The 25,548-nt window shown below is 41.6% G+C and overlaps 2 protein-coding genes across 2 annotated transcripts; both read left to right on the top strand.

Moving 5' to 3' along the window:
- The first annotated feature begins 1,645 nt into the window (after window positions 1-1,645).
- On the top strand, window positions 1,646-13,167 carry rgmb (repulsive guidance molecule BMP co-receptor b). The gene is made up of 3 exons (XM_042488956.1): window positions 1,646-2,129; window positions 7,566-8,131; window positions 9,977-13,167. The coding sequence occupies exons 1-3, from the start codon at window positions 2,012-2,014 to the stop codon at window positions 10,733-10,735; spliced, it is 1,443 nt and encodes a 480-aa protein (XP_042344890.1). The 5' UTR covers window positions 1,646-2,011; the 3' UTR covers window positions 10,736-13,167.
- Window positions 13,168-15,311: 2,144 nt separating this feature from the next.
- erap2 (endoplasmic reticulum aminopeptidase 2) lies at window positions 15,312-25,489 on the top strand. Its single transcript, XM_042488909.1, has 22 exons — window positions 15,312-15,404; window positions 15,738-15,821; window positions 17,383-17,762; window positions 17,851-18,037; window positions 18,131-18,300; window positions 18,422-18,560; window positions 18,644-18,778; window positions 18,876-18,996; window positions 19,107-19,261; window positions 20,375-20,488; window positions 20,595-20,726; window positions 20,929-21,060; window positions 21,597-21,665; window positions 21,793-21,968; window positions 22,656-22,735; window positions 22,833-23,016; window positions 23,150-23,306; window positions 23,399-23,583; window positions 23,745-23,906; window positions 24,105-24,245; window positions 24,607-24,688; window positions 25,043-25,489. Exons 3-22 carry the CDS (start codon window positions 17,593-17,595, stop codon window positions 25,187-25,189), a joined length of 2,838 nt encoding a protein of 945 aa, XP_042344843.1. The 5' UTR covers window positions 15,312-15,404; window positions 15,738-15,821; window positions 17,383-17,592; the 3' UTR covers window positions 25,190-25,489.
- Window positions 25,490-25,548: the final 59 nt, after the last annotated feature.

Below are 25,548 nucleotides of genomic sequence, written 5' to 3'. Positions count from 1 at the left end.
ACTGTGATGTTAATCTGTCTGGGAATGTATGACTTAATACAGTTAAAGCTCGTAAAATTAATTTACATATTCACAGCTGGCTCACACTGCACCCTTTAGCTACAGCAGCTACTTTCTCAGGCAACTAGCAACAATTTCCCTTTGTTGTTCACTGTAAGATCTGAAAAGTTTACGTTACTCAAAACAATTTTGTAAACAGATTGCCTTGAAGGGGAAAGTAAATATAACTATTAATCTTAAGTTATATTTAACTAATTGTTAAGTTTACAAAAAATTTAGCTGTATTTACTTAATTGTGTGAATTTACTGCAACTTAAAAATGACAAGTGGAATATCCCTTTTCTTTCAAAGTGGGCTACTTGAGTAAACTAAGTTAGTCAGACTTAACTTGATTCTGCCAATGAAGTTAGGAGATCTGCGAGTTCTGTTTTGTTAACATGTTTAAGAAACAAATATACAAATATGACTGACTAGTTTGCAGCTGGCAGAATACAGTTATAAGGCACAGTAAACTTTGTTTACGGAAGATGCTAAAACTTAGAAAGATTGAGTTAATTAAATATGTCATTTTTAAGTTGCAACAACTTCACAAAATCAAGTGGACATAACTTTTTTTTTTTTAGTTAACTTAACTATTAGATATAAAGTATATATAAACTACAAACAGTGGTTCCCAACTGGTCCAGCCACAGGGTCCAGAGATTGTCTTTAGTCATTAATTCAAGGTCCACACTTCAGAAAAATTACCACATATTTAATTTGATTTCACAAAATGTATACACGTGGGCTTAGAAATGAAAATGAAATATTGCAGGAATAAAATGCAGTCACTCAAAACTTAGAAAATATATTCCTGCAACCAAAACAGTGCATATTATTGCTTCAAGATTAGTGACATAAAAATGCTGTAAAGGCAAAATTTGTTAATATACCAAATAATATTAATAACAACAGTGCAACAAAATTGTAGCTGAACAGAAGGAAATGGCACTTCAAAATAAAAACCCTGTGTAAATTGTGTGAAATTCAAATACAATTTTATACAATACAGTTTTTTTTTTATTTGTTTTTGTTTTTTTTTACAAACTTGACATGTTCGGGAGTAAAGTAAAGTAAAATCCACTTGTCAGATTTGACAGCGCAGGTAAATTTATTATTATTATTATTATTAGTAGTAGTAGTAGTAGTAGTAGAAGAAGTAGTAGTATTAAGTAGGAAAGAAAACGTGACAAAAACACACAAAGAAATATGGTGATGTCTTGGAGGCTCTGGTTTCTCTTGATCAGCTTTCACTCTGCCAAATAAAATACCTCGGCAGCACTGCATCGGAAACCCATTATTCTCTTCGGTATACACAGTGATTTAATGGCATCTTACCAACGTTTTACAACTTTTATCTCCGACCTCTTCATTATTTTGTAGACAGAGAGAGAAAGAGCGAGGGAGAGAGAGAGAGAGAGAGAGAGCGAGAGAGAGAGAGAGAGAGAGAGAGAGAGAGAGAGAGTTGTGGGAGGCGGGTTTTCCGCCAGCAGGGTTTGGTTGATTCTCTATTGATTTGTCGGAGGAGCAGAGGAGGAGGAGGAGAAAGTGAAAGGGGAGGAGTGGAGGAGAAACCCCGGCCTGCCTGGTGGGGAAGGGAGAGATGTGATTGTGCGTGTTTTGGGGACGAGAGAGGAGAGCACAGAGTGATCACAATCAAGGCGAAAGTCCGACCGCGGAGGGAGCGCACTTAAAATCACGTGGGGGGTGTGGATTTGTAACGGGGGGAGTAAAAGTGTCGACGAAGTGACTTCTCCTCGCACTTTGTTTTGCCTTTCGACCCCTCCGCCCTGCATTCCGCGGAGCAGCTGTGTTTTAATGCCCCTGCGCACCCGAGGAGGAGAGGAAGGAGACAAGAGTGAGGAAGAAGAGGAAGAAGAAGAAGAAGAAGAAGTGAGAAGGCCTGGACACCACCCCTCCTCGCCCTCTGGAGGTCTGTCCACTCTCCCCTCCTGGCCCTGCATGGACGGGGATGGGGAGAGCCGGATGCTGTTGCCGCGGGGCTGAGCGCCTCGCCTCCCCGTCTCTGGTGCGCCGCTTCCGGCCACTGCTGCTGCTGATCATCGCTCTCTGCTGCGGAGCTCACATAGGTAACTGATTGCACTTCAGCAACTCATGTGCCCCGGTCAAGATCGCAACTAATCTGTAATTTCACGCACTTTGTTGTCCAATTTCGCACTTATTGCTGCGCGGTGCACAAACTGCAACCACAGTTAACTCTTAATTCCCAGTCTGTTGCATTTAGTCGCGATCAGATACTTTATTAGTAATTATTAGGGGTTTGTAATCATTGCGTGGCCGATCCGTGTGTTGGGCCCAGTGCTGCCTGACAATGGCTCTCTCTCCAGCGGCAGTGCAGCAGTCTGAGCACGGATCGAGTTTCTCCTCCTCTCTCCTGGGCCGTCATTCTCCTGTCTGCCCCTTAATGGCTCATGGAGGAGGGGAAGAGAGGGTGACTATCTCTCCTCATGTCCATGTTTAACAGATTACAGCTTTAGTCAGAGCAATACTGAAGCAAACAATCTATCTGAGTGTAAATCGGATCATAAAAAGTTAGGATCAGGGCTTTGCTTTGTTGTAAATCTGACTACATCTATTGTGGAACATCGTGTATATGCAAATTAACAAAATGCATCATAAGAGATAGTATCAAAGTGATCAAAGTTAAACAATGTAAAGGAAAAAGCAACAAGCAATTTGTTTTTGAATGCCGATGTGTCTGAATTTGTGGTTGTTTGTCTTCTTTTAACCACCAAAAGCAGAGACTCACACCTCGCAATCTGAGCCACATGCTGGACAGAGAAAGAAAACAAAAGAAGAGTGTGTTTAATGAAAGCCAAAGGTTAATAAGGTGTTTGTTAGACTAAAACATAATGACTCCTTCTCTGTGGAGGTCATGATCTAACCACTTATTTACCACATTGCTCAATGGTTTTAAATTCATCAACACAGATGCAAAAAGCAATCCCCTTTCCAGAAACCAGCTTCTTTCGGGGGGGGGGAGGGTGTGTGTGTGTGTGTGTGTGTGTGTGTGTGTGTGTGTGTGTGTGTGTATGTGTGCAGGGGGTCGGCTGTTGTGGCGGCTGTCTGTTGAGCAGTCACACCTCCAGTAATTAGTTTAACACGGCTCAGGCAGCGGGACAAAACCGCCTCTGCACGCAGCCTGGTGGGAACAGAGAGACCCACTCCACATTAAAGACCCACTTGGCACCTTCTGCTACACGTGCGTCACCTGGAAAGAATGCGTATTATTTAGCGTGTTGTTGTTTTATTTGTTATAACTTGTACATTTCAAGGCATTCAGACATATTATCGCATATCGCTCTGGCTTTCAGCTCCTTGTGTCGGTTCAGATGTCGAGGCAGGAATGTCAGAGTTGATGTTTACACTCCTGAGTGTCTATGCGAGAGAGTGCATGAGCTCCTGTAAAGCTTTGTATCTCTAAGCTTGGAGGAGCTGTTTGTGTGATTTGAGCTCAGTGTGTGTGTGTGTGTGTGTGTGTGTGTGTGTGTGAAAGAGAGAGAGTGCACACAACAAGGTGATCAATAAGCACTTCACAAGCCATTCCCTCAGTTGAGAGATGATCCCAGTAGATCCCTTTCTGATCTCCAGAGATCAGAGAATTTGGAGGCTGTCGGATGGGGAGACAAAGAATCGCTAAACTGAGCCGGAGAGATTCAGCTGGAGGATCTTTTGACCTCTGTCTGATGGTGGAGAGGGTGCCTCAGGATGCGGGGGAGAGAAGCTGGCCAGGGACCGAGAGAGCTGAAGGCTGAAAACAGAATATAATATCAGAAGAGTGCTGATGGAGGGAAATTATTTGAGCTGGAAAAAAAAATAACAGCAGATGAGGCTTGAGAGAAAAGATGAGATGAGACCTGAGTGAAAAGGAGAGGTTAATATTGTGGTAGGGCATGGAAGGAGTGCTGTGGGCATTGCTGGCTGTTTTATTGTGTCTATATTAGATGCTCACCCCAGGGGATGACACAAACCAGGCTCTGGATGTGTTGAACGGCATCAGCTCCTCACAAGAGGAGTTCTTTATTCTCTTCTTAACAACATTTCCAAGTCAATTCAGTATTCATCACATCGACTCGACTTACCACAAATTGCTTATTTATATGCATAGATTGGATTTTCTTTTGAAAGTACAGCTGCTCGTGCTTAGAAAGGACGTTTAGGAGGACGGCCTCAGAAAAGGAAGATCACTGGAAGCCTTAAAGCACAAAAATTTAAGAACTTGAGCTTTAATATTGTAATTCATCACATAGAAGTCTTTTTTTTGCAGCTGGTGTGAAACTTCAGCAGATGCCTGTCATCAGAGAGGTTTTAACATTCATTTAAGTCAGCGGTTTGAACCCGAGTCCTTCAGTTACAGGGTCGACTCTTGTCTACTACGTCACCCTGCTGGGAAAATGTCAGTGAATGAGTGCTTTTGTGTGTTTTTTTAGAACAGCTCATGATTCTGATACCCCTCCGAAAGAGAATAAACCCACTTTGATTAGATTGGGTATTTAGGTACTGCGGGGCAGATAGGAGGGAAAGAAGGAGGCTGTTGGAGCGCCAGTCAAAGACACAATGTGTCCTCAGTACTCAGACCGTCTGTACAGTGGTGGCTGGCATGGACTGCAGCCTGTGTGTGTGTGTGTGTGTGTGTGTGTGTGTGTGTGTGTGTGTGTTGGTTTGTGTGTCTGTAGGTTGGTGTCAGTATTTAACAGGCAGGAGAGAGATTCTGGAGCGTGGTGCGAGTGGGGGCCGTACCTGCACCTTGATTTCTAAAACTCAGAGCACTACTGCCCCCAAATGGTGGCGCCCGACTCCGTCATGCCCCAAAATCAAATAAATGTGCAAAGAAGGGCTGGAATGTGCTGTTTGTGTGTGTGTGTGTGTGTTTGTGTGTTGGTGGTTGTGAAGTGGTGGTGTGACATTAAGGGAATCTGTTGATTTCAGTGCACACCACGCGCTCTCTGCTTTTTGCTTGGCCATTAGTAGATCATACCACCATCTAAACATCACTGACTGCGTGCGTTTAACGGAAGCACAAGCAGCATTCTTTCTAAGATAGCTATTTGTGTGTGTGTGTGTGTGTGTGTGTGCAGCTGCCGATACACTGCAGAGCCTCTCTCTGGTCTAATCTAATAGGAGCACGCTGTGACTGATGCATTAGGTCTGGTCTCTAATCTCGCTCTCTCACTCTACCTCCCTCTCTCTCTGATGATCTATGATATAAAAGGCTGGTTTGACCCTTGTTAAATTCAGAAATATAGCAACAGATAAAACATCAGGGACAATTTCGGGCCAAGAAATTTGTTGCTAACGGGTTTACAGGGACAGAGTAATCAGTGTTTTGGATGCATTTCCTTACTTCAGCCTGCTCATAGCTGTAAACAAACATTAAAGTGACAAAAAAGACTTGAAATTATATCTAATAAACAGAGGTGGGAACATGTCATCGTTTTGCAATTCCCAAGTAAATCTCAAGTCTTTTCACTCAACTCCCAAGTTTCAAGTCTTTGAGTGACTTTGACTTTCAAGTCCTTAACAAGTCATAATGTGCTCTTGGCCAATTGTAATGCCATTTTAACATCCCAGTGTGTAGGATTTAGGGGAATATATTGGCAGAAATTGAATAGAATATAATCAGTATGTTTTCTTTCATGTTTAATCACCTAAAAATAAGTACTGTCCTGTTTTCATTACCTTAGAATGAGCCATATATATCTACATATTGAGCGGGTCCTTGTTTATGGAGATTGCCATGTTCACCGCCATGTTTCTACAGTAGCCCAGAACAGACAAAAAAACGCCTGAACAATGAACACTGACTGGAGATGTTTCAGCTGGTTTCAGTTCTACAATCTTCATAGCTAGATGCCACTAAATTCCCTTAAGTCTTACATGCAACAACAGAGTAATAATGTATTAAATTTACAAAAATCATGATTGCTTTTTTAAAATTTGTATTTTTTTTATTTCATTTATTCATTTATTTTATTTAAAGTCTTGGAAAACATATTGAGGGTGAACCTTTCAATGGTGCCAAAGTTCAACATTCAATTTAAAACAAATTATCGATACAGAAAATTGCAAAGGCTTGTACTAAAAGTAAACAAACCTAAAACAATGACGGTCACAGTCAGTGAAATCACTATTAAATCTTGGAATTCATTCAGTGTTATCAACGAGGACAGCTCAAAATTTTGTTGAAGCGTATTCCAAGTATATGCGGCTTGGTAGAAAAAGGCTGATCTTCCTTGCTATGTACCAATGTTTGGCACCTGCAGGGTGAGCCGTGACTGAGAACAGGTACAGTGACTACCAAAAGTCCATGTTAGCATGGTTGATAGATTTGGAAATAAGGAAAATTAAATGCAGGTCCCTCCTCTTTTTGAAAAAGAAGACAATGGTGTGTCCCATAGCTGTCACCAGTGATAAATCTTTAGGCTGAGTGTTGATCTGCATTTAAAGGTCGGAGAGTGAAACTGGACGCCTGCCCGTAAATAACATCACCATTGTTCAATAAAAAGAGGAAAACGACCTCAACAAGTCTTTTTTTGATGAATAATGGAAAGCAGGATTTTTTTAAATAAGAAAGACTAATTTTGCCCTCAACTTTGACTGCAGCATGTAAACATGGAATTTGAAAGTAGGTTTTTTGTCAATTAAAATGCCAGGATAATTATAATGGCTCTCAGCTACAAAATGTTATTTCTTCATAGTTCTCTCCTGCAACTTAACTGAATGCTGTCAGATTGGTTGAATTTAAGTGTATCTGGGGAATTAACTTTCGACTTGCAGGAAATTAATAATAGTTGAATCAGGAAATTAAGGGGAATGGCTTGATTAGTGGCACACTTTTTAAATAACATACCTCTTGAACTTTGGGCTTGGGGAAAGGTATTAAGTCAAAGTGAAGTTGCAACTCTTTGGTGTTAAAGTCCAAGTCAAGTTGCAAGTCTTTTTTGTTTTTGTCAAGTCTAAAGTCTGAAGTAGAGTCTGACTCAAGTCCAAGTCATGTGACTCGAGTCCACACCTCTGCTAATGAAGATACATTTTTGATTGTGTATTTTCTTTACTCAGGGTACACAAGCTCACAAATACAATACCCTTCAATCTTTGCTGACACAGTCTCAACAAATATATTAAAATGCTTGTATACATAGCACACCTTGTATTATCTTGCGCTCTCTGTCTGTAACACAGTACATATTATGTACTCCCTGTCTATATAAGTACTATTATCTCACTCGTTGTGGGAAAAAGTTCCTTATCTTTTCTGTCTGACTGCTCTTTGGTTTATTGCTCCTCAGGTTTATGACACTCATGCAGCGGCACTACTGATTCATCAACACTTTAACCAGATTCTTTTTCCAGTTTTATTGGGTTGGATTATAACAGACCGGTAGCATCGTGCTTTCAACTTCAAAGTAACCTTATTTTTGTGTGCACATCCTGTTTCTAGTTAAATGCATGTGATGATCTTAAATTGGTCACTTTTCTAACAGTATTTCCACATCTCTCTCCAGGTCAGTGCCAGGTGGCCGCCCCTCAGTGCCGTATCCAGAAGTGCACCACCGACTTTGTCTCCCTGACCTCCCACTTGACACCGGCCGTGGATGGCTTCCACACCGAGTTTTGCAAGGCTTTACGCGCATACTCGGCCTGCACCCAGAGGACAGCCAAGTCCTGCCGGGGGAACCTGGTCTTCCACTCGGCCGTGCTGGGCATCTCTGACCTCATGAGCCAGAGGAATTGCTCGAGAGACGGGCCCACATCCTCCACACACCCTGAGGTCCAACACGAGCCCTGCAACTACCACAGTCGCACCCAGCACGCCCACGCCCATCCCCACTTGCATGCACACACACATTCCCACGGTCACGGCCATGGGCATGGCCACGACCACAGCCACTCTCGGCCCGTCTACCTGTTCTGCGGGCTGTTCGGGGACCCGCACCTGAGGACGTTTAAGGACAGCTTCCAGACTTGTAAGGTGGAGGGGGCGTGGCCTCTCATCGATAATGACTATCTGTCTGTTCAGGTCACCAATGTTCCCGTGGTGCCTGGCTCCAGTGCCACAGCAACCAATAAGGTGAGAAGTTCTAAGGAGGGAAGCAGAGAGAAGCAGGCTTTTGGGGTCTAATTTGCTGTAATTCAGGCTGGGAGAGTTTCTTAAGTGAGAGCAGCTGGTGTAATCTAGTTTTTGTGTGTGTGTGTGTGCGCGCGCATGTGTGTGAGAAGCATTTTCCATAATGACCTCGAGGTTGTTTTTCTGTGCCTCAGAGTAAGAAATGTTATGAATGTAAGGCTAGAAAACACGCTTGCTCTCCCTGCTCTACTTTTCGACTCGCAGGTGTGAGGTTGATCTTGTGACTATCTCTTGTGACTGAAGCTGTGTTGGAAACCGAACTTGGTTAATGGCTGCATGTAGCCTGACCTCTAATAACATGGAATGAGATGTGTGAAAGGACCCACTGTTTACCCATGTGTGTGTTTGCAAGCATTTGTGTGTCTCAGAAGTGCTACTCCTTGCAGCTTAAAGCGCTGTGTGTGTGCGTGCGTGCGTGTGTGTGTGTGTGTGTGTGTGTGTTAAGGGTCTGTATCCCTTTGTGACAAAAAGACACACATGCAGCACCCAGTGGATGGGGAGCCACACAAGGTGATCTTTGTGGTGTTAAAGGAGCTTTGTTGATAGTTATTATATCCTGATGATCTGCCTCTCTCTTTGTCAATAGCTTTAATTATTAAAACACATACACACCCATGCATACACTTAGTCATGCACACGCCGACAGAAAACACACACACACACATTAAGCAAATAGTGGTGTTGTTACACTGTGGAGCTGAAGGTTTGACCTTGTGTCAGAGGTGGGGCAAGTTATTAGTCACGATTATTAGGGGACACACACTCTCTCTCTCACACACACACATGCATACACACACATTAACAGGCCTCCAGGCTTAATGGCCTGCCAAGCCTCATTCCTCACGGCTGTCATGTGAACAAAGCAGCCATTCACCGGAACTATGATGCTAATGCTAACCGTAATGCTCACACCACACCCTGCATCCACTCACCACTGAGCCCTGTGTGTTTTTAAGTGTGTGTGTGTGTGTGTGTTTGTGCGCGCATGTGTCAGCATGTTTGCATAGCTGTGTCAAATTACGACTTGTTAAAAAGTCATTTAGTCATTTCTCAAATGTAGCGTGATGAGAGTCAGTAACCTGTGTAACGGTGAAATGTTAATATTTGCAAGAGTGTGTGAGAGACCTTTTACCTGATCTCTCTGGTGGAAACGATTGATTATCAATTTATCTAGCAATGTTTTTCTCCATTAATTTATGGGGTTATAAGCAAATCTCAATGCCACTGAGTATCAGGATATTCTGTGTTGTGATAAGGTTGATTATCAAAAACAGCAAAATGATTTTTAATTAGTAGCTTACATACAAAAATAAATGACTGGTTTATTTTGTGTTGGCTGCTAGATCCTAGTTTTGTAATCTGTCTTCAACCATTTGACACGTTCAACAAAATATATCATCACCATAAACACCAAGAACACAGGCATTGTCTTGCAGGAAATAAGGAAATAAACATAATACTTCAGCGTTTTGCTAACGTTGGAAAAGGTTTTTGTAAAAGACTGCACGTAAGGAGCAGAAACCACACAGGTGAACTGTGAACACTTACATAGACAAAAGTTCCACATTAAGTTTATCTTAATTAACTAATCTATTAATCGACGAACGGTTGCAGCTCTGCAACTTAATGATTTAATATTTCAACTCTGCTTCTCTCCTTGATGGTAGTTGTGTTTGTTCTGTATCTAACGAACAGACATTGTAATTATCAACTGATTGTATCAGTAATTTTCATTCTTTGAACTTAATATCTCTAACTTACCTGATGCTCCTCTCACCCTCTCTACAGATCACCATCATCTTTAAGCCCTACGAGGGCTGTACCGACCAGAGGGTCTACCAGGCTGTCACAGACAACCTCCCTGCTGCCTTCGATGATGGAACTGTGAGCAGCGGAGACCCCATCCACATTTCTGCTGGTGCAGAAGGTGCAACTGGCAAGGTGCGCGCTCTGTGGATCTCTGAGCGCAGCCCCGGGCGCCACGTGGAGCTGCACGCTGGCTACATTGGCGTAACTGTAATCGTTCGCCAGCTGGGCCGCTACCTGACCCTAGCAGTGCGGATCCCAGAAGAGCTTGCTCAGGCCTACGATGCCACCCAGGACCTGCAGCTCTGTCTGAACGGCTGCCCCGGAGGAGAACGCATCGACCAGGCGGGGCACCTTCCCCTGCCCCTCTCCCCTCCTGCACTCGGCCTGCAGCTTCAGCAGCTGCGTCGGCCCAGCTACTCCTCACAGACACAAGCATCCCCCTACGGTGCCACACAGGTTTTCAGTGTGGAGGGGGCCAAGGACCGCTGCAGGGAGCAGCTGGAGGTGCAGGACATTTACTTCCACTCCTGTGTGTTTGATCTCCTGACCACCGGGGATGCGAACTTCACAGTGGCAGCATACAGCGCCCAGAAAGACATGGAGAGTCTCCACCCACACAGGGATAGATGGAGGATCTACCCCCGTGGCTCTGCCACCTCCACCTTACACTCTGATTCTCAAGCTGTCAGACGGCTGGCTCTGCTCCTGCTGAGTGCTCTGACCATGGCGTTGATGTAAGAGCGGGAGTTGGAGGCTTGTGTATGTGCGTGCACTAGAGAGAGAGTTTCGGGAGTTTTTTGCTGAGCACTGATACTGAGCACTGATTTCTCGCTCATGTAGAGAGGAAACAGCAGGCTGGACAGTTACTGGGAACAAGTGTTTTTGGCACAGGAGAGACTGGCAACACTAACTGCATCTGACCTGGCAGAATCAGCCCTCTGGGGACAAACATAGGAGATGTGATGACGGCTTTCACAATCTGTCTTCATCTTTGGATAAGACACTTGACAATGACAAAAACATACCTGGGAGGGTGAGCAGAGTGTGTGGATATACACTCCAAACTGTAAATAGCTTGTCTTCAGTGCACAGTGTAATGGCGTAGAGTTTGTTTGTGTCATTTGATGTGATTTTTCTTTAATACCTCAGACAGAGGACGTTTGTTTTAACAGAAGCACTTTATTAATTTTTTTTTTTTTTTTAACAAATCCACATCAGTGTTTCTTCCTCTCATTTAAGGTCCTCCGACAACATCTGCAATGACTCAAGCTTTGGAGACCTTCTCTAATTCGATTTTTGATCCTTTCAATGTAAAAGTCTGTTGAATACAAGGAGCTGCCATTTTTTGTTAAAAAGCATCATTCTTCCAGGAGCTGATTTGACTCAGCGTCTCATTTTGAGTCAGTTAATGTGAGTTGTTCTCTTTTGAATGTATTATTAATATTGTCACAGCAAATGCCATCAGTACTATTTTGTTGCTGTACGAATTTGTTGTTTTTCCTCAGTCCTGATTTCAAATATGCGCGAGTGTGTGTAAAAGTGTGTGTGTGTGCGTGTCAGTGTTTGTTTTGTTTTACCAGTTGGTGACATGCTTGGAATTGTTTTATTCCCTCTGAATGTGTTCAGAACAAACGCAAAGTGAATTTTTACCTCATGTTACTTGTGCAAACGCGGCCGCTGGCCGGTTGCGCTAATTAACTGGGAAAGGCAGCTCACATTAATGTTAGTGCTGACTTGAGTCGCAGTTAAGCACAACCCATAGCCAGAATAAAGTAACAAATGCATATTTTCAGAACTTATCATGTAGTGCATGGCTTCGCCCACTTGTTTTTTTGCCCAGAGTTGGCAACAAGTCTTTCCTCCAATTATGATTCATGGCAACATCTGGAGAATCTCAGTGCTGATAGGCTTTCACCATGGGTGTATTACCATTCGGGCCTACCGGGCCCTTGCGCAGGGGCCCAAGGGCTCAGAGGGGCCATAGGCCAAAGCTTCTGTGTGAAATTACTGTTATTAACTTTACATTTCTTAACAAAGGACGTAGTTATTCATGTTAATGACAGAAAAACTTAAGAAATGGACAAACATTTACTTTGAATATATCGCAAGTAAGAACCCATCATGTTACATTTCAAGTGAGTGTTAATCCCATCAGTCTATCTATCGCACTTAAACTCTTTGGGGGAAACAACAGCATGTTGTACCTGCCAGAGGGTTAATTTGCCTGTGGCTTTCACGATACAGTCATGCAAATTTTTTGCTCAAGTTTAAACATTTCACTTCGCATGGACACATATTTGCCCCTATTCACGTATTTGCATTGACTTTGTATGGATTGACACCGTGCAAAAAATTTGCTTTGCATTTGGTTGAACACTTCTTGAGAATCATGTCACAGGTATTCCCACCTGTTTGCCAAGACGCTGTGATGATACCGGCTCACGTATGTTTTCTCTCTGTATTCTTTGTTGTGTTAATTTGAGCCAAAGACAGATAATGTATGGTTTTTATGTACAAAGGAGATCATAACTCACCACCAAGCCAGCACCCCTCTCCTCCTCCTCCTCCTCCTCCTCCTCCTCCTCCTCCTCCCCCTCACTACTTTTTTTTTTTTTTTTTTTAAAGTTGCTACTGTAGACTGTTTTACTAACTGCCAGAACTGACGAGCTGTTCGTTACTGGGATACGTGTAAGATACTGAGTGTAAACAAAACACAGCAAATCACTGAGAACCTTACCGCACTGTCTGCTGTGCTTCAGCAGTGTGTTGTGGGAAATGTATGCCATTTGATAGACACGTCAACCCTCGACACTATGAGCCTTTTTAAAATGTAACATTCTGTATAATTATGCCCAGTTTGTTTTGTCATATCAGCTTAATCTCAGTTTTTGGCAATGTGATCTCTTACATCATGTGTGAGTGTCAGTTTGGTGACGAGTGACTGGTCAATGTTGAAATACTTAACTTATTTATGAACGTAGTGTCCTGTAGAGGAAGTTAAGCTCCATATTCTTGCTGTTGGAAAATAATTTAAAAAATGTCAGATGTGATTGTACTGCCACTTAGTGGTGCTCTGTTGCTATGTCAGTGTGTTACTCAAGACTCTCAAAAAAAAAAAACATGGAGGAAAAAAACTGTGTGCAAGTGTTTTATTTAAAAAACAATAAAGTCAAAACAATCCAAGCTCACTTCCTGTTTATTTATGTAAAAAAAAAAAAAAAAACGAGAACAAAAATATACAGTTTATTTGTAAACTTGAGTCAAGTTTTTCCAACATTTATTTTAGCAATACAAGCAATTCAGGATTAAAGATTAGAGTAAGGATACACACAGATCTCCCAAACACACACACACACACACACACATACACACACACACGTATAACAGTATGTGTACTAACCCATCTGTCTGAGGTTAGGTTTCGATCAGATACCAGGTTTGACCTCACAACGCAATCTTTTTTCAACTGCCACTGTCGGCAACACCTGGGATGTCAGCGAGAAAAGGCGCGACAGAAGATGAGAAGCACTTGAGACCTGCTGCTTTTATGATCCTGCAGTGGATAATTTCCCATTTAATGCACGAGATTCCAATCCAAAGATCGATGTTAAGCCCTTATCAAAAGCCAACCTCAAGGGAAGACGTGAAACTGCAGAAATCCTCACTGTGCAGACTTCACTCAAGAAAGAGTTCCCTCTCTGGGTTTTCTTTTTCAAGGTGACGTGGTACATCAGAAGCCCTCTATTTTAGATCAAAAAACATTTCCACACTGTGAGACAACATTATAAAGGTGAGTGAAAACCTGGTTATTTTCTTACTGATGCACACAGACTCATCTTCTTACCACTTGATAACAGCGTAAATTGTCATCAAACTGTTGAAGATGATGATCTTTATGAGAATCAGCCTCATAACCACAACAACCACGGTGTTTGTCCACACAGCAACATCTGGGGAACAAACCACACACATTAACATGAAGCGCAACATCAGTATGATGTTTAAAAATGTTAAAAACATACCTCCTTTTTCTTCATATTCACAGCAGACGTCTCTACGATCTGAAATGATAAAAATAAATAAATAAAATAACTAAAATGGTACAATGACAGATATCACCATCAGTTCTAGTCCTACCTGATGAGGTAGTGTGGTGTCTCCTGGTGACTTTTGGGCGTCGTCTGTGACTCACAGAGCAGCTGTACAAGGGCCAGTCACGGGTCGCCACTGTGATGATCGCCACAGCGCTGCTGCCTCGATGTTTCCTGTTTACAGCGAAGCTGTATGGTGAGCTGGACATGTGGCCTTCAGATTGAGACTTCCAGCTGACCTTTAGGTGACCTCTCCTGAAGTCACTCACCATACAGACCAACAGGGTCCAGCCCAGCCTCTCCCCTGACAGGTGGACTGGAGGGGCCAGAGATGCCAGCACATCACCCTCTACACCTCCTTAGAGATGATGGAGGATCACATGAAAATGAAATTAGAATGCAGAGAGCACTTGGTCTAGCAGGAGGGTATGTATTGGTTAAAACACAATATTGCAATATTGTGCAGAACATCAATAAGGTAGTGGATATGGTGTTTTGTTTTTTTTTTTAAATAATGGCACATTTGCTGTTGTATAAGAGGTCAGAATTTCAAACATGAACATTAAGATGACACTTTGTTCCATATTAGTGAAGTTTATGATGTTTTTAATGAAGCTTTTTAACATTATTGCCAGATGCAATTCAAAAAATGTCAATCATCTGTTTTCGTGCTGCAAACTTAAAAAAAAAAAAAAGGAAATAAAAGAAATATGGTTGTCATGCTTCAAACACAGAATTTTACTGCCTATTGATGCAAAATTTTCACAGGAAATAGAATGAATATATACTGTAAGTATAATAATTAAATATTAATTTTACCATAATCGTGCATTAGAATTGTAAAGCTCTTACCTGTCCATAAATAGATGATAGGGAGGTAAAATAGTCCCCTGGACGGCTCAGTCATGTCTGCTTTATTTAGAGTCAGTGCCTGGTCTGTGTGTTTGTTTGTGCACTTTGTGTATTTGTGAGTGTGTCAAATGGGGGCATGCTGTTTGGCTTTGCCAGGAGCATTGCATTATGGGGGATTGACATGTCACATTGTTGTGACCTTATTATACTAACAATAACTACCCCCCAAAACCCCAACCCCCCCATCCACCCCCCATCCCCAACCCAACCCCGCACATAAACTCAAACAAACACACAGAGGGAGACAGCACACACAGAAGACAGTGTGAGCTCTAACACACACATCGTGTGGACTTTATCTGCACTCATAAAGAGGACAACAGCTGAGGACAGGACAGTAGAAAGTCAGTGAAGAGTCATTTAAACAACTGGAGACACACCTGCATACGGCTGTTAGACCTGAGGTGAGAAACTGATCATATCAACACACCCAGAACAGTAGACAACACCCTGGTAGGGTACACCTGCACACACACTCTCTCTCTTTCTCTCTCTCACACACACACACACACACGAATGATAAAAAAAACTATTGTGTGGACTGTTGTGTATCTCAGTGTGTGACATACTGCATGTTTGTTGTTGTATTCACAATAACTCTAATCATGGTGCACCATTATCAGACTCTTTATGCTTTAACATGAGCTGGAAAAGACACTACATAACATTATTTTTGCTCTCTCTTTCTCTCTCTCTCCCTCCCTCTCTTTCTTTCTCTCGCTTTCTCTCTCTCTCAGTGGGCGGGAGCTCATACGGAAAAGTGAAACTAAAAGTCAACAGCAGGAACATGAAGGAAGTATGATGCTGCTAAAATGAACGAGGTAAACCTTTTTGACAATTTCTGTTTGGTTTCTGATAAAACGTGACCTCTAAAGCAGGTACAAAATGAGCATTTCTTAATTTAATTTAACTTAGTCTTCCACATGTACCTTTCGGTTGCAACTATCATAATCTACCTTTATCAGCACGGTATACAGCCCAGTGACCGTCTGTGCAGCCTGATTTGAACTGCAGTTCTGCTCCTGCAGCTGTTGTCACCTCACACTTTTAGCTGTGTCCTCATCTTGTTTTGTCCACATGGAAAATAATGTGGAGCGTTTGTCACGTGTTTGGGTCTCCTTTATGCTGAGGTGTTTTGAGCCCAGAACTAAAGCTCAGTTTTGCCTGAATGAACTGACTACTCTACAGAATTCATTTACCACGTGGTTTGCCATATTTAAAACTGTACAATAAGTTTGTGACTGATGAATTATTTGGAAGTATGAATAACAATTAAACGGTGGTAGTAAAGATGTGTCCAGGTTTTATTGTTAAGATAGAAACCTTTGAAACTATGACCACATCCATAAAACTGGCTGAGGGGGGTAGGAAGGTATTAGACATGGTGAATTTGAACTTTTTTTTTATTGGATACTACATACAAAGCTCCTGAAGTCCCTGATGTTGATATTTTATTTAATCTTGTTAAAAGGTAAGATAACTTGTATTTTGTGTGTACAAGTTATTCTATTATCTTGTGCACACAAATTATTATCTTGTGGGAAGACTTTCACCTGCCTGCTGCTCTGTCTGTGCCCAGAGTAGACTTTGTTCTCTCCACTAGGGGTCGACAGGTTATCGGTCTGGCCAATCATTGGAGCTGATATTTGACATTTTGTTTGTTTTATTTTGATGATTGCAGATAAAGTAAATTAGAAAACCACTAAGAAAGTGTCAGCATGGGAGGAACTTTTACTTTATAAAACCTTAAGGAGCAATTTTTATTTATTCTTTTTTATTATTTAAATTTTCACTTGACTTCATAAACAAAAGTTGCTGGGAACTTGCTGTATTTGATGTTTAACATTTCCATTTTGATTAAACATTTGCTGAAGGCATTTAAACTGAGTTTTGGATTGGAGTTTGTTATATTCCAAATGCTAAATAATGACAGAAAGATTTTCAGTTTTATTTTATGTATCAGTTCATAATATCCCTTATTGGTCTCATTAATTGCTAGCAGTCGGTAATGGTATCGGCCCTGAGAAACCAATATCAACCCCTACTTTGCGCTTTGTGCTCAGACAGTGTGGCGTAATGCAGAACTGAATGGTATATATATTCCAATATTTCTCCCAGTGAACAGTCCAGCTCCAAATATAAAATCAATGCGAGGCAGTAAATGTTTTGATTTTGGTGGGCCACTGCAAATGATTGAATGCTTGGGAGGCCCTTATTATCTTGTGGGAACCAATTATTTCTCTTGTGCACACTAAATAAAAAATATCACTTTTTGGACTCTAGGAGCTTCCTAAATACCAGCCCACAGGAAGATCAGTGATATAATTGTTTCATTGAGAGACGTATTTGGTGTGTTCCTAATTTCGCTCTCATGTCTTTCAGGTTCAAGAAAAATGTCCAGAGTGTTTTTTTCTTCAGCCATAGCGTGACATCTGGATAAATCATTCTGACAGGCAGTCAACACTCACATCAGGTGGTCCTTCATCAATCTTCTTGTCTGGGATGTGACCAAGTTCAATACTAGCTGCCAGCCTGCCGCACAGTTGGCTTTTTTCTATTTTTTAACAGTGATTAAAGGACACTTCCTCTGCAATGTTTTTATTAAGGCTATTAGTGCTGTCTCTATTCCACGTGTCTCTGGTTGGGTCTCAGCTGACCCAGAGTTCACAACAAGCATCAAGCCCCCCTCAACCCTCAGGAGAACAGTCTCATTTAGGTTCTGATGATCTGTCCTTCCCGTGGAGCCGTCTTCGCCTTCCAAGGTAGGCCTCACATCCAAGAAATTAACAAGAACATTTCTGGACATCTGCCTTTTAAATCACTGACTAAAAAGGTGTTTCTTTACATCAGGTACATTATTCCTCTTCACTACCACCTCCTCCTGCACCCCAACCTCACAAGTCTCAGTTTCACTGGATCAGTGCAGATCCAGATTGATGTCCAGAACAACACAAACTGGGTTGTGTTACACAGCAAAGGTCTGCAGATCTCCAAGGCAACCATATTGGACCAGGACCTTACACATCTGTCTGATCAGGTAGTTTTAACTGCAGAGCAGTTTTTATGAAAACATAATTTGTCATTGTTATCCAAAATAGACTAAATTTCTCTCCATCTCCTCCTGATCCAGGTTCTCCCAGTTCTTCATAACCCTTCCCATGAGCAGATTGGCATTTTCTCTCCCAGGGTGCTCAGCAACGGGCAGAAGTACTTTCTGTATATTGAGTTTGGGGCACAACTTGCAGACGGTTTCTATGGTTTCTATAAGAGCGCCTACAGAAGCATCAAAGGAGAGACCAGGTGAGAACTGATAGATTGTTTCACAGCAAGCTTAGTAAATGATCCTAAACATTCAGGGAGCATCAAACTACACTCTACTGTCTATACAATACAAAAAGTATCTCCTGATGTCTTATTTCAGAAGTTTAGCTTCAACTCACTTTGAGCCCACGAGTGCTCGGATGGCATTCCCTTGTTTTGATGAGCCGACCTTCAAAGCCAACTTCTCTGTGCGGATCAGGAGGAGTGCAGAGTACATTTCACTGTCCAACATGCCTGTCGTGAGTGCTGCATGTACGCTATTTATCACACATGTTGACTTGTGTGTGAAAAATGGCCACAATAAACTGTTTGTCTATTTCAGGTCAAGACGGTTGAATTAAATGACGGCCTGCTTGAGGACCAGTTTGATGCAAGTGTAAAGATGAGCACGTACCTTGTTGCTTTTGTTGTGTGTGACTTCAAATTTGTCACTGCAAAAACATCATCTGGGGTACAGGTGTGTTCTCCCCGGTAATATTTGAATGTAATCATTTCTCGCTAACAGTATTTCTTTCTCAAGGACATTTTTTTCATGCACTCTTGTGTGTCTGTAGGTGTCCATCTATGCCGCCCCCGAGAAGTGGCTGCAGACCCACTATGCCTTAGAGGTTGCTGTCAAAATGCTTGACTTCTATGAGGAGTATTTCAACATTCACTATCCTCTACCCAAACAAGGTAGCCTTTGTTAAGTTTTTCTGTGACTTCTTTTCTCATATTCTCCGTCTTTATTCCGTTTTTTTGCCCTGTCACCCTCTGTCCCCTGACCTGTGTTTTCCCTCTCTCAGATCTGATAGCCATCCCAGACTTCCAGTCTGGTGCGATGGAGAACTGGGGTCTGACCACCTACAGAGAGACCAGCCTTCTCTTTGATCCCCTCACATCCTCCATTTCTGATCAGCTCTGGGTCACTATGGTGATCGGCCATGAGCTCGCCCATCAGGTTAGCGTCTCAGTGACTACGTTTAAATGCATTTTGCCCTTATTTTGAAAAGGCAGTATTTCTTCCTGTTTACGTGTTAATTAAAATGAAATTTTCACTAATATCCCTGTTTACATGCAGGTGTGCATATAAATGTACTCCGATTAACATGATGTTTATCACATCAAAATATGGGAAAGTAAAGTGCTTCTTTGCACCTGTTGATATCAAGTCTTTCATATTTATTAAATGTAAGTTGTGTTTCTCCCTTTAACCAGAAATGTGGGCTTTTCTTTTGGGCATGCATCTCTGCTTCAGCCTTGCAAACTTTTGGCAAGTTGTTTTTTGTACAGTGTCTTTGGGTGCTGCTGAGTGATGTTTCAACAATTTGACAAGATATGAGCTCAGTCGAATGAGCTCTCATATCTTGTCATTTTTTTTTCTCTTTCTTGCTGTCTTCCGACATTGTCCTTTTATACACATTTATATGTGAAAAACCCATATATACTATATAAATATGTATAAATTTGTGTTGGTTAGGATGCAATATCTCATGAGGACAACTGTGTATGTCTGCATTGTGTTTGTGGATGAGAAACTCAAACAGGATTAAGTCGTGAAATTTGACTTCTTGAAGAAACGATGATTATGTAACATACAAATAATGAAATGCATTCAGGACCGTGCTTATTCAATAAAATAAAAAACAATTATGAAAAACTAGGGGTTTTGTACAATGTCTTCATGACATAGCACAGAGCCGACTGTGAAAAGACAAGAGGCCATTTGTCGTACATTGCGGTAAAAACCCCAATTAAGATGCATATTCCTGCATACGTGTCCAAAGAAAGCTCCTCAAACCCAAATACAGTAATATTAACATGTCCCATATGTCTTAATCAAAACATACTTAATTCAAAAAATGCTGTTTACATGACCTGTATCAAATTTGGAAAGTTGTCATAATTGTATTAATGGAATATTAGTGTGCATGTAAACACAGCCATTGTGTCTGCACTCTTATGACATACATAATTAAGTATTTGTTTGGCTTCAGTTGTTAAAATGCTCATATATCATATAATGAAATAGTCAATACAGTGTGCTGAAATTTAAAATGTTTCTTGCCTCCAGTGGTTTGGTAACTTGGTGACGATGGAGTGGTGGAACGACATCTGGCTGAATGAAGGGTTTGCCAGATACATGGAGTTCATTTCAGTGGAGGCCACCTACCCCGACCTCAAAGTGGTGTGTACTTTGTTTCATTTGAGAGTTGGCTTAATTGATTAACAGTCATATATTAATTTTAAACCTTGCGGAGGGTGCTGATCCTTTTCTTTGCACAATCCTTCAGGAGGAATATCTACTGCACACCTGTTTTGCAGCAGTTGGTCATGACTCGTTGAACTCCTCTCGGCCAATATCCAGCCCAGCGGAGAACCCCACCCAGATCAAACAGATGTTTGACACAGTCTCCTATGACAAAGTATGCTTTTAGTCTCATACATGTGTACACTTTTGATTGGCCTGGTCATGTTCAAATTTCTACAGTATATTCATATTGTAAAAGAAAAACAACCCTTTTTCACATTTATGACAAACAACATTTAAACTGCTTTGAAACCAACTTACGTAGCGTAACTTGTCATGGCCCACTGATTTAAATAAAGCTTTCTGTTTCCCAACAGGGAGCATGTGTCCTTCACATGCTGCGAACCTTTCTGACAGATGATGTGTTCCAGCGGGGGATAGTACGATACCTCCGCAAATACAGCTACAGAAACGCACACAACCAGGACCTGTGGGACAGCCTAGCCAATGTACAAACACAAATTACATTATTTTTAGTTTAAGTTTTAGCCCATTAGAATTCTGGTATATGTTGCATGTATACTAAACATTACATAATGGATGCTGTCATGTTTTAGATTTTATTCCTCTGAGACAGTTATTGTTTCACTTTGGTGCATAAATCACTTTGCTGAGACTTCAAAACTCCATAAAGTAGGTAATTAATCAAAATGAGCATCATGTTTGCTTTTACAAGCAGACAATAAAATGATGTTATCTTTGGTCAGTAATGCAATTGAAGTTATTTTAAAATAATACTCCACCGTCCCATGCATCGATAAAAAAACATTGACAGAAATCAAAGCAGACGTGGTGCCCATTGTGATGGATTAAGAATCTCAAGCAAGTTTAGAGTCTCTCAAAGTTATTTGTTCTGTATGATACAGAATACAATTGGAGTTGAATTGAACAGCTGCCTTAGAAGGTAGAAAGATACCAGATTTTAAAACATAATGATATATGATGTCAGGTACATGTGAGTTGCATTGTTTTGGTTTCACTCCAGACATGCTCTGAGGATGACTTTATCTCCGGAAAACACTGTTACAGCAGCGGTCAGGCCTCTAAGAATGCAGTGAGTAAACATGTAAACTTACACGCACTGACCTCTCTTAATGGCTATAATCTAATACATTTTTCATCGTTTGGAGATTGTTTTTGACCTTGTGACGTGGTATGGTTGCATGTGTCGTCTCCTGCAGTACCTGTTTGCAGGGGAACACCTGGACCTGACAGCCATGATGAACACTTGGACTCTGCAGAAAGGTATTCCCGTGGTAACCGTTACTAGGAAGGGCCCCCGCCTGCTGCTTAGACAGGACAGGTTCCTGAGGACAGTGCTGCCTTCGGACCCTCTCTGGCCCACACTGCAGCAGGGGTAAGCATGCACACATGCCCTTGTACAATGTTTTAAACTACAGTTTGTATTTAGTGTACTCTTCTATTAACACTGTATGTTGCTCTTACTGCTCGTACTATGTGTTTTTGCTCTTGAAGTTTCACACCCATTATTACCTTTTTTCATCCCTCCATCCATCCTTTTCATTCTTGTGAACACCTTGACGAAATTTCCTCAATTTTGCACATAAGTCGACTTTGATTAAGTGATGAATTAGTTATTACAAAATATAACACAAATAATATATGGGATTTAATTATGAGGTGCTGACATTTTTTATCCAAAAGGTCAAAGTTTGCCTTCACTATGACATCATAATGTTCTGCAAAAACACTTTTCTGGCTATTATTCAACATCACATCGCAGGAACAGAAGGGAAGACATTTGATCAGATGCCGAATTGGTGACACTAATCTTTGTTGTCCTCCTTGAAACTCTGCTGATTATATAGATCTTTTGTGCTGCTGGATTGAAGATGTGCGTGAAGCATCCACGTTTTAGCTTCTTTGCCGCACCATCCATATTGCAACATTGTCTGCTGTCACAGTTAAAATATGAGTCTGGACAGACGCGGATGCAAACTGTAACTGCAACTTGACTGGCTCTTGGAGGCATACAACCGCAAGGCTTTAGTTCTAGTTTTCAAATTCTACTCTCTTTTCCTAGTTTCCTTTGGCACATCCCTCTGACATACAAGACAGATGCTTCCAGCACCATCCACAGACACCTGATGACAACACAAACAGGTAGCATGGCTGAGAGAATACGCTAAGTATAATGAATTGCATATATTCACTTATTATAATCTTTTCTATCCTTTTTTTGCTATTTATGTCTCATCAGACAGCATTCATGTAGGAGAGGAAGTCAGCTGGGTGAAAGTAAACACTGACATGACGGGCTATTATGTGGTTCATTATGAGGATGGTGGTTGGGACAAGATGGCAAAACTACTGAGGGAAAACCACACTGCTCTGAGCTACAAAGATAGGACTCACTTGATACACAACGCCTTTCAGTTGGTCACGTAAGCATATTTTATGTGTTTGTGTGAGACAGCAAGACAGACAGTGACTTTTTCTGTTGTTACACAAAACGACAGAGATTATCCCACCTGAAATAACACCTAACCTTTTAAATATTCTTGTGTATCTCTAAAGGGCAGGTCATCTGCCGCTCAATAAAGCCTTAGACCTGATTGGTTACCTGCGATTGGAAGAACACACTGTGCCTCTCCTGCAAGGACTGGGTTATCTGGAGGCCTTTTACCGGATGATTGAGAAAAGGAATGAGTTTGATATAACCAGAAACCTTGGGGTAAGAAAACAAGAGTGCACATTTAGTATGAGGTTTATGCCAGTGTTGGTATGAAATGCAGTTTATGTGAGATGCTATTTCTTTGTGTGCAGATGTACATCCTGCGATTCTTCCGTGCTGTCATTGACCAGCAGACGTGGAGTGACAGCGGCTCTGTGTCAGAGCGACGGCTGAGGTCAGAGCTCCTGTCACTGGCTTGTCACCTGGATGACCCTCCCTGTCTGGAGCGGGCACATCAGCGCTTCAAAGACTGGCTTCAGTCCAACGGGACTCTCAAGTATATCCGTCTAAAGTGTATTTGAACACACATCATTATCAGTCAACAATTGCTTATTTGATCCACATAAACAGCAGCTTTTCCTTTAGCCAGGCTGGACCGTATAATTTAATATTTCATCATGTCTCTATTGTGCACACCCCTACTTGTGTTTACTCTAGCTTGCCAACTGACGTAGCAGAGACGGTGTTTTCAGTTGGAGCTCAGGATGACCACGGCTGGGCTTCACTCTTGCATGCATACAACATCTCCCTGTCTGCAGCACAAAAACAGAAAATCCTGTTTGCCTTGACCTGCAGCAAAGACACAAACAAACTACTCAGGTATCTTCTCACGCTTTCATTTAACATGTAGCTAATGCTGCCACCGTGTGGCAGACATTGGGTACTGCATCACAATGTACAGCCAACATCTGTTTTATGTCTGTGGATGTGTTAAACAACTTTTTAGAGAAGGCTGTTCAAGTGATGGCAGATAATGTAGCGTTATAGAATTGGTTATATTGTATGTTTACATTGCAGACTGCTGGAGTTGGGTCTTGACGGGAAGGTGATTCGATCCCAGGACCTGTCTTCTCTCATCCTGATGGTGGCCAGGAACCCGCGGGGACATCACCTTGCTTGGAACTTTGTCAAAAAGAACTGGGACACACTGGTTCAAAAGTAAGTGCAACATAATGAAGACATTGTGGATGACAATATATATCAATTAAGTCAAACTGTGATGCTATGAAATGCAGTTTTCCTTTTGATACCTTTTTAAAACGTAAGAATAATATATTATCGAGTATATCCTCTGTAGAAGTGCTTTGTACTCATCCAGCTGGTGTTGTGAGATGGCTGCCTTTTTGTTTCCATGCCATTTCATAACAAGTGGAACAGGTTTTTAATTTAATAATAACCTGATTGTACCACAAGCAACACATTGGGTAGTTTGTGCTACAGCTATAACTAACAGTGTGCATGTGTAGGAAGAGATTTTAATCTGTGGCTTTTCTTTCTACTGTCTTTTTTTGCACTGCAGGTTCCAGTTGGGCTCCTTTTGCATTAGAAACATCATCATTGGCACCACGAGCCAGTTTTCATCTCCAGAGGAACTCACTGAAGTAAACGTGCTCTTATATCTTGAACTAATCTATATATTACATTTCAACATGCTTTTGGTCTTTTGGTAATATCAATAAGATTAGTGATAGTGATTCTAATTAGTGATGGCAGTGTCTGAGAAACCTAAACTGTTTTGCACCTGCATTTGTCCTCAATCACAAATTCTTATTGTCTTTAGTTGCAAAGTGGTGTGGTGCTTTCCTATACAGACATATCTATGAAACCCTAAGAAGTAACAATTGTGTGCTAACCTTATTTCAAACACTTAAACTGGAAGAAGAATTTTTGTTTTGTTTTGTCTGATTGTCACCTGTATGCTTTTGTGTTTTTGTACCTGTTTGTTTGATCTGCAGGTGCAGTTGTTCTTTGAGTCTATCAAAGAGCAGGCATCTCAGCTGAGAGCTACTCAGGTTGCCCTGGACAACCTGCAGAAAAATGTCCGCTGGATTCAGAGGAACCTAGAGACTCTGAGAAACTGGCTGAACGAACAAATGAAGTGAAAGCCAGCAGAGAGAGAGGTGGTGGTTGACCGACGCCAAGTAGGGGACATTTCAAAGTTGTTGTTTTTTTTTAAATCTGTTTTATTTGCTTATTATAATGTGTTCAACGTCAATAAAGAGTTGACAGTTTTTGTATGTAAAAGTGTGTTTTGTAAAATGTCAGGAGACTTACTTGTTGGAACAAAAGATGTAATTGGTAGAACTGCCAGCTAAGAAGACGTAGAGTGTGTGTAATGAGCTCTGTGTGTGTGTGTGTGTGTGTGCGTGTGTGTGTGTGTGTGTGTGTGTGTGTGTGTGTGTGTGTATGTGTGTGTGTGTGTGTGAGAAAGAGATTGAGAGAGAGATTAAATGCTGTGTAA

This window comes from Plectropomus leopardus, chromosome 6 (genome assembly GCF_008729295.1).
Source record: "Plectropomus leopardus isolate mb chromosome 6, YSFRI_Pleo_2.0, whole genome shotgun sequence".
In the NCBI taxonomy this organism is placed as follows: domain Eukaryota; kingdom Metazoa; phylum Chordata; class Actinopteri; order Perciformes; family Serranidae; genus Plectropomus; species Plectropomus leopardus.
The sequence above is the reverse complement of the archived record's forward strand: the minus strand, read 5'-3'. Positions and strand labels throughout refer to the sequence as shown.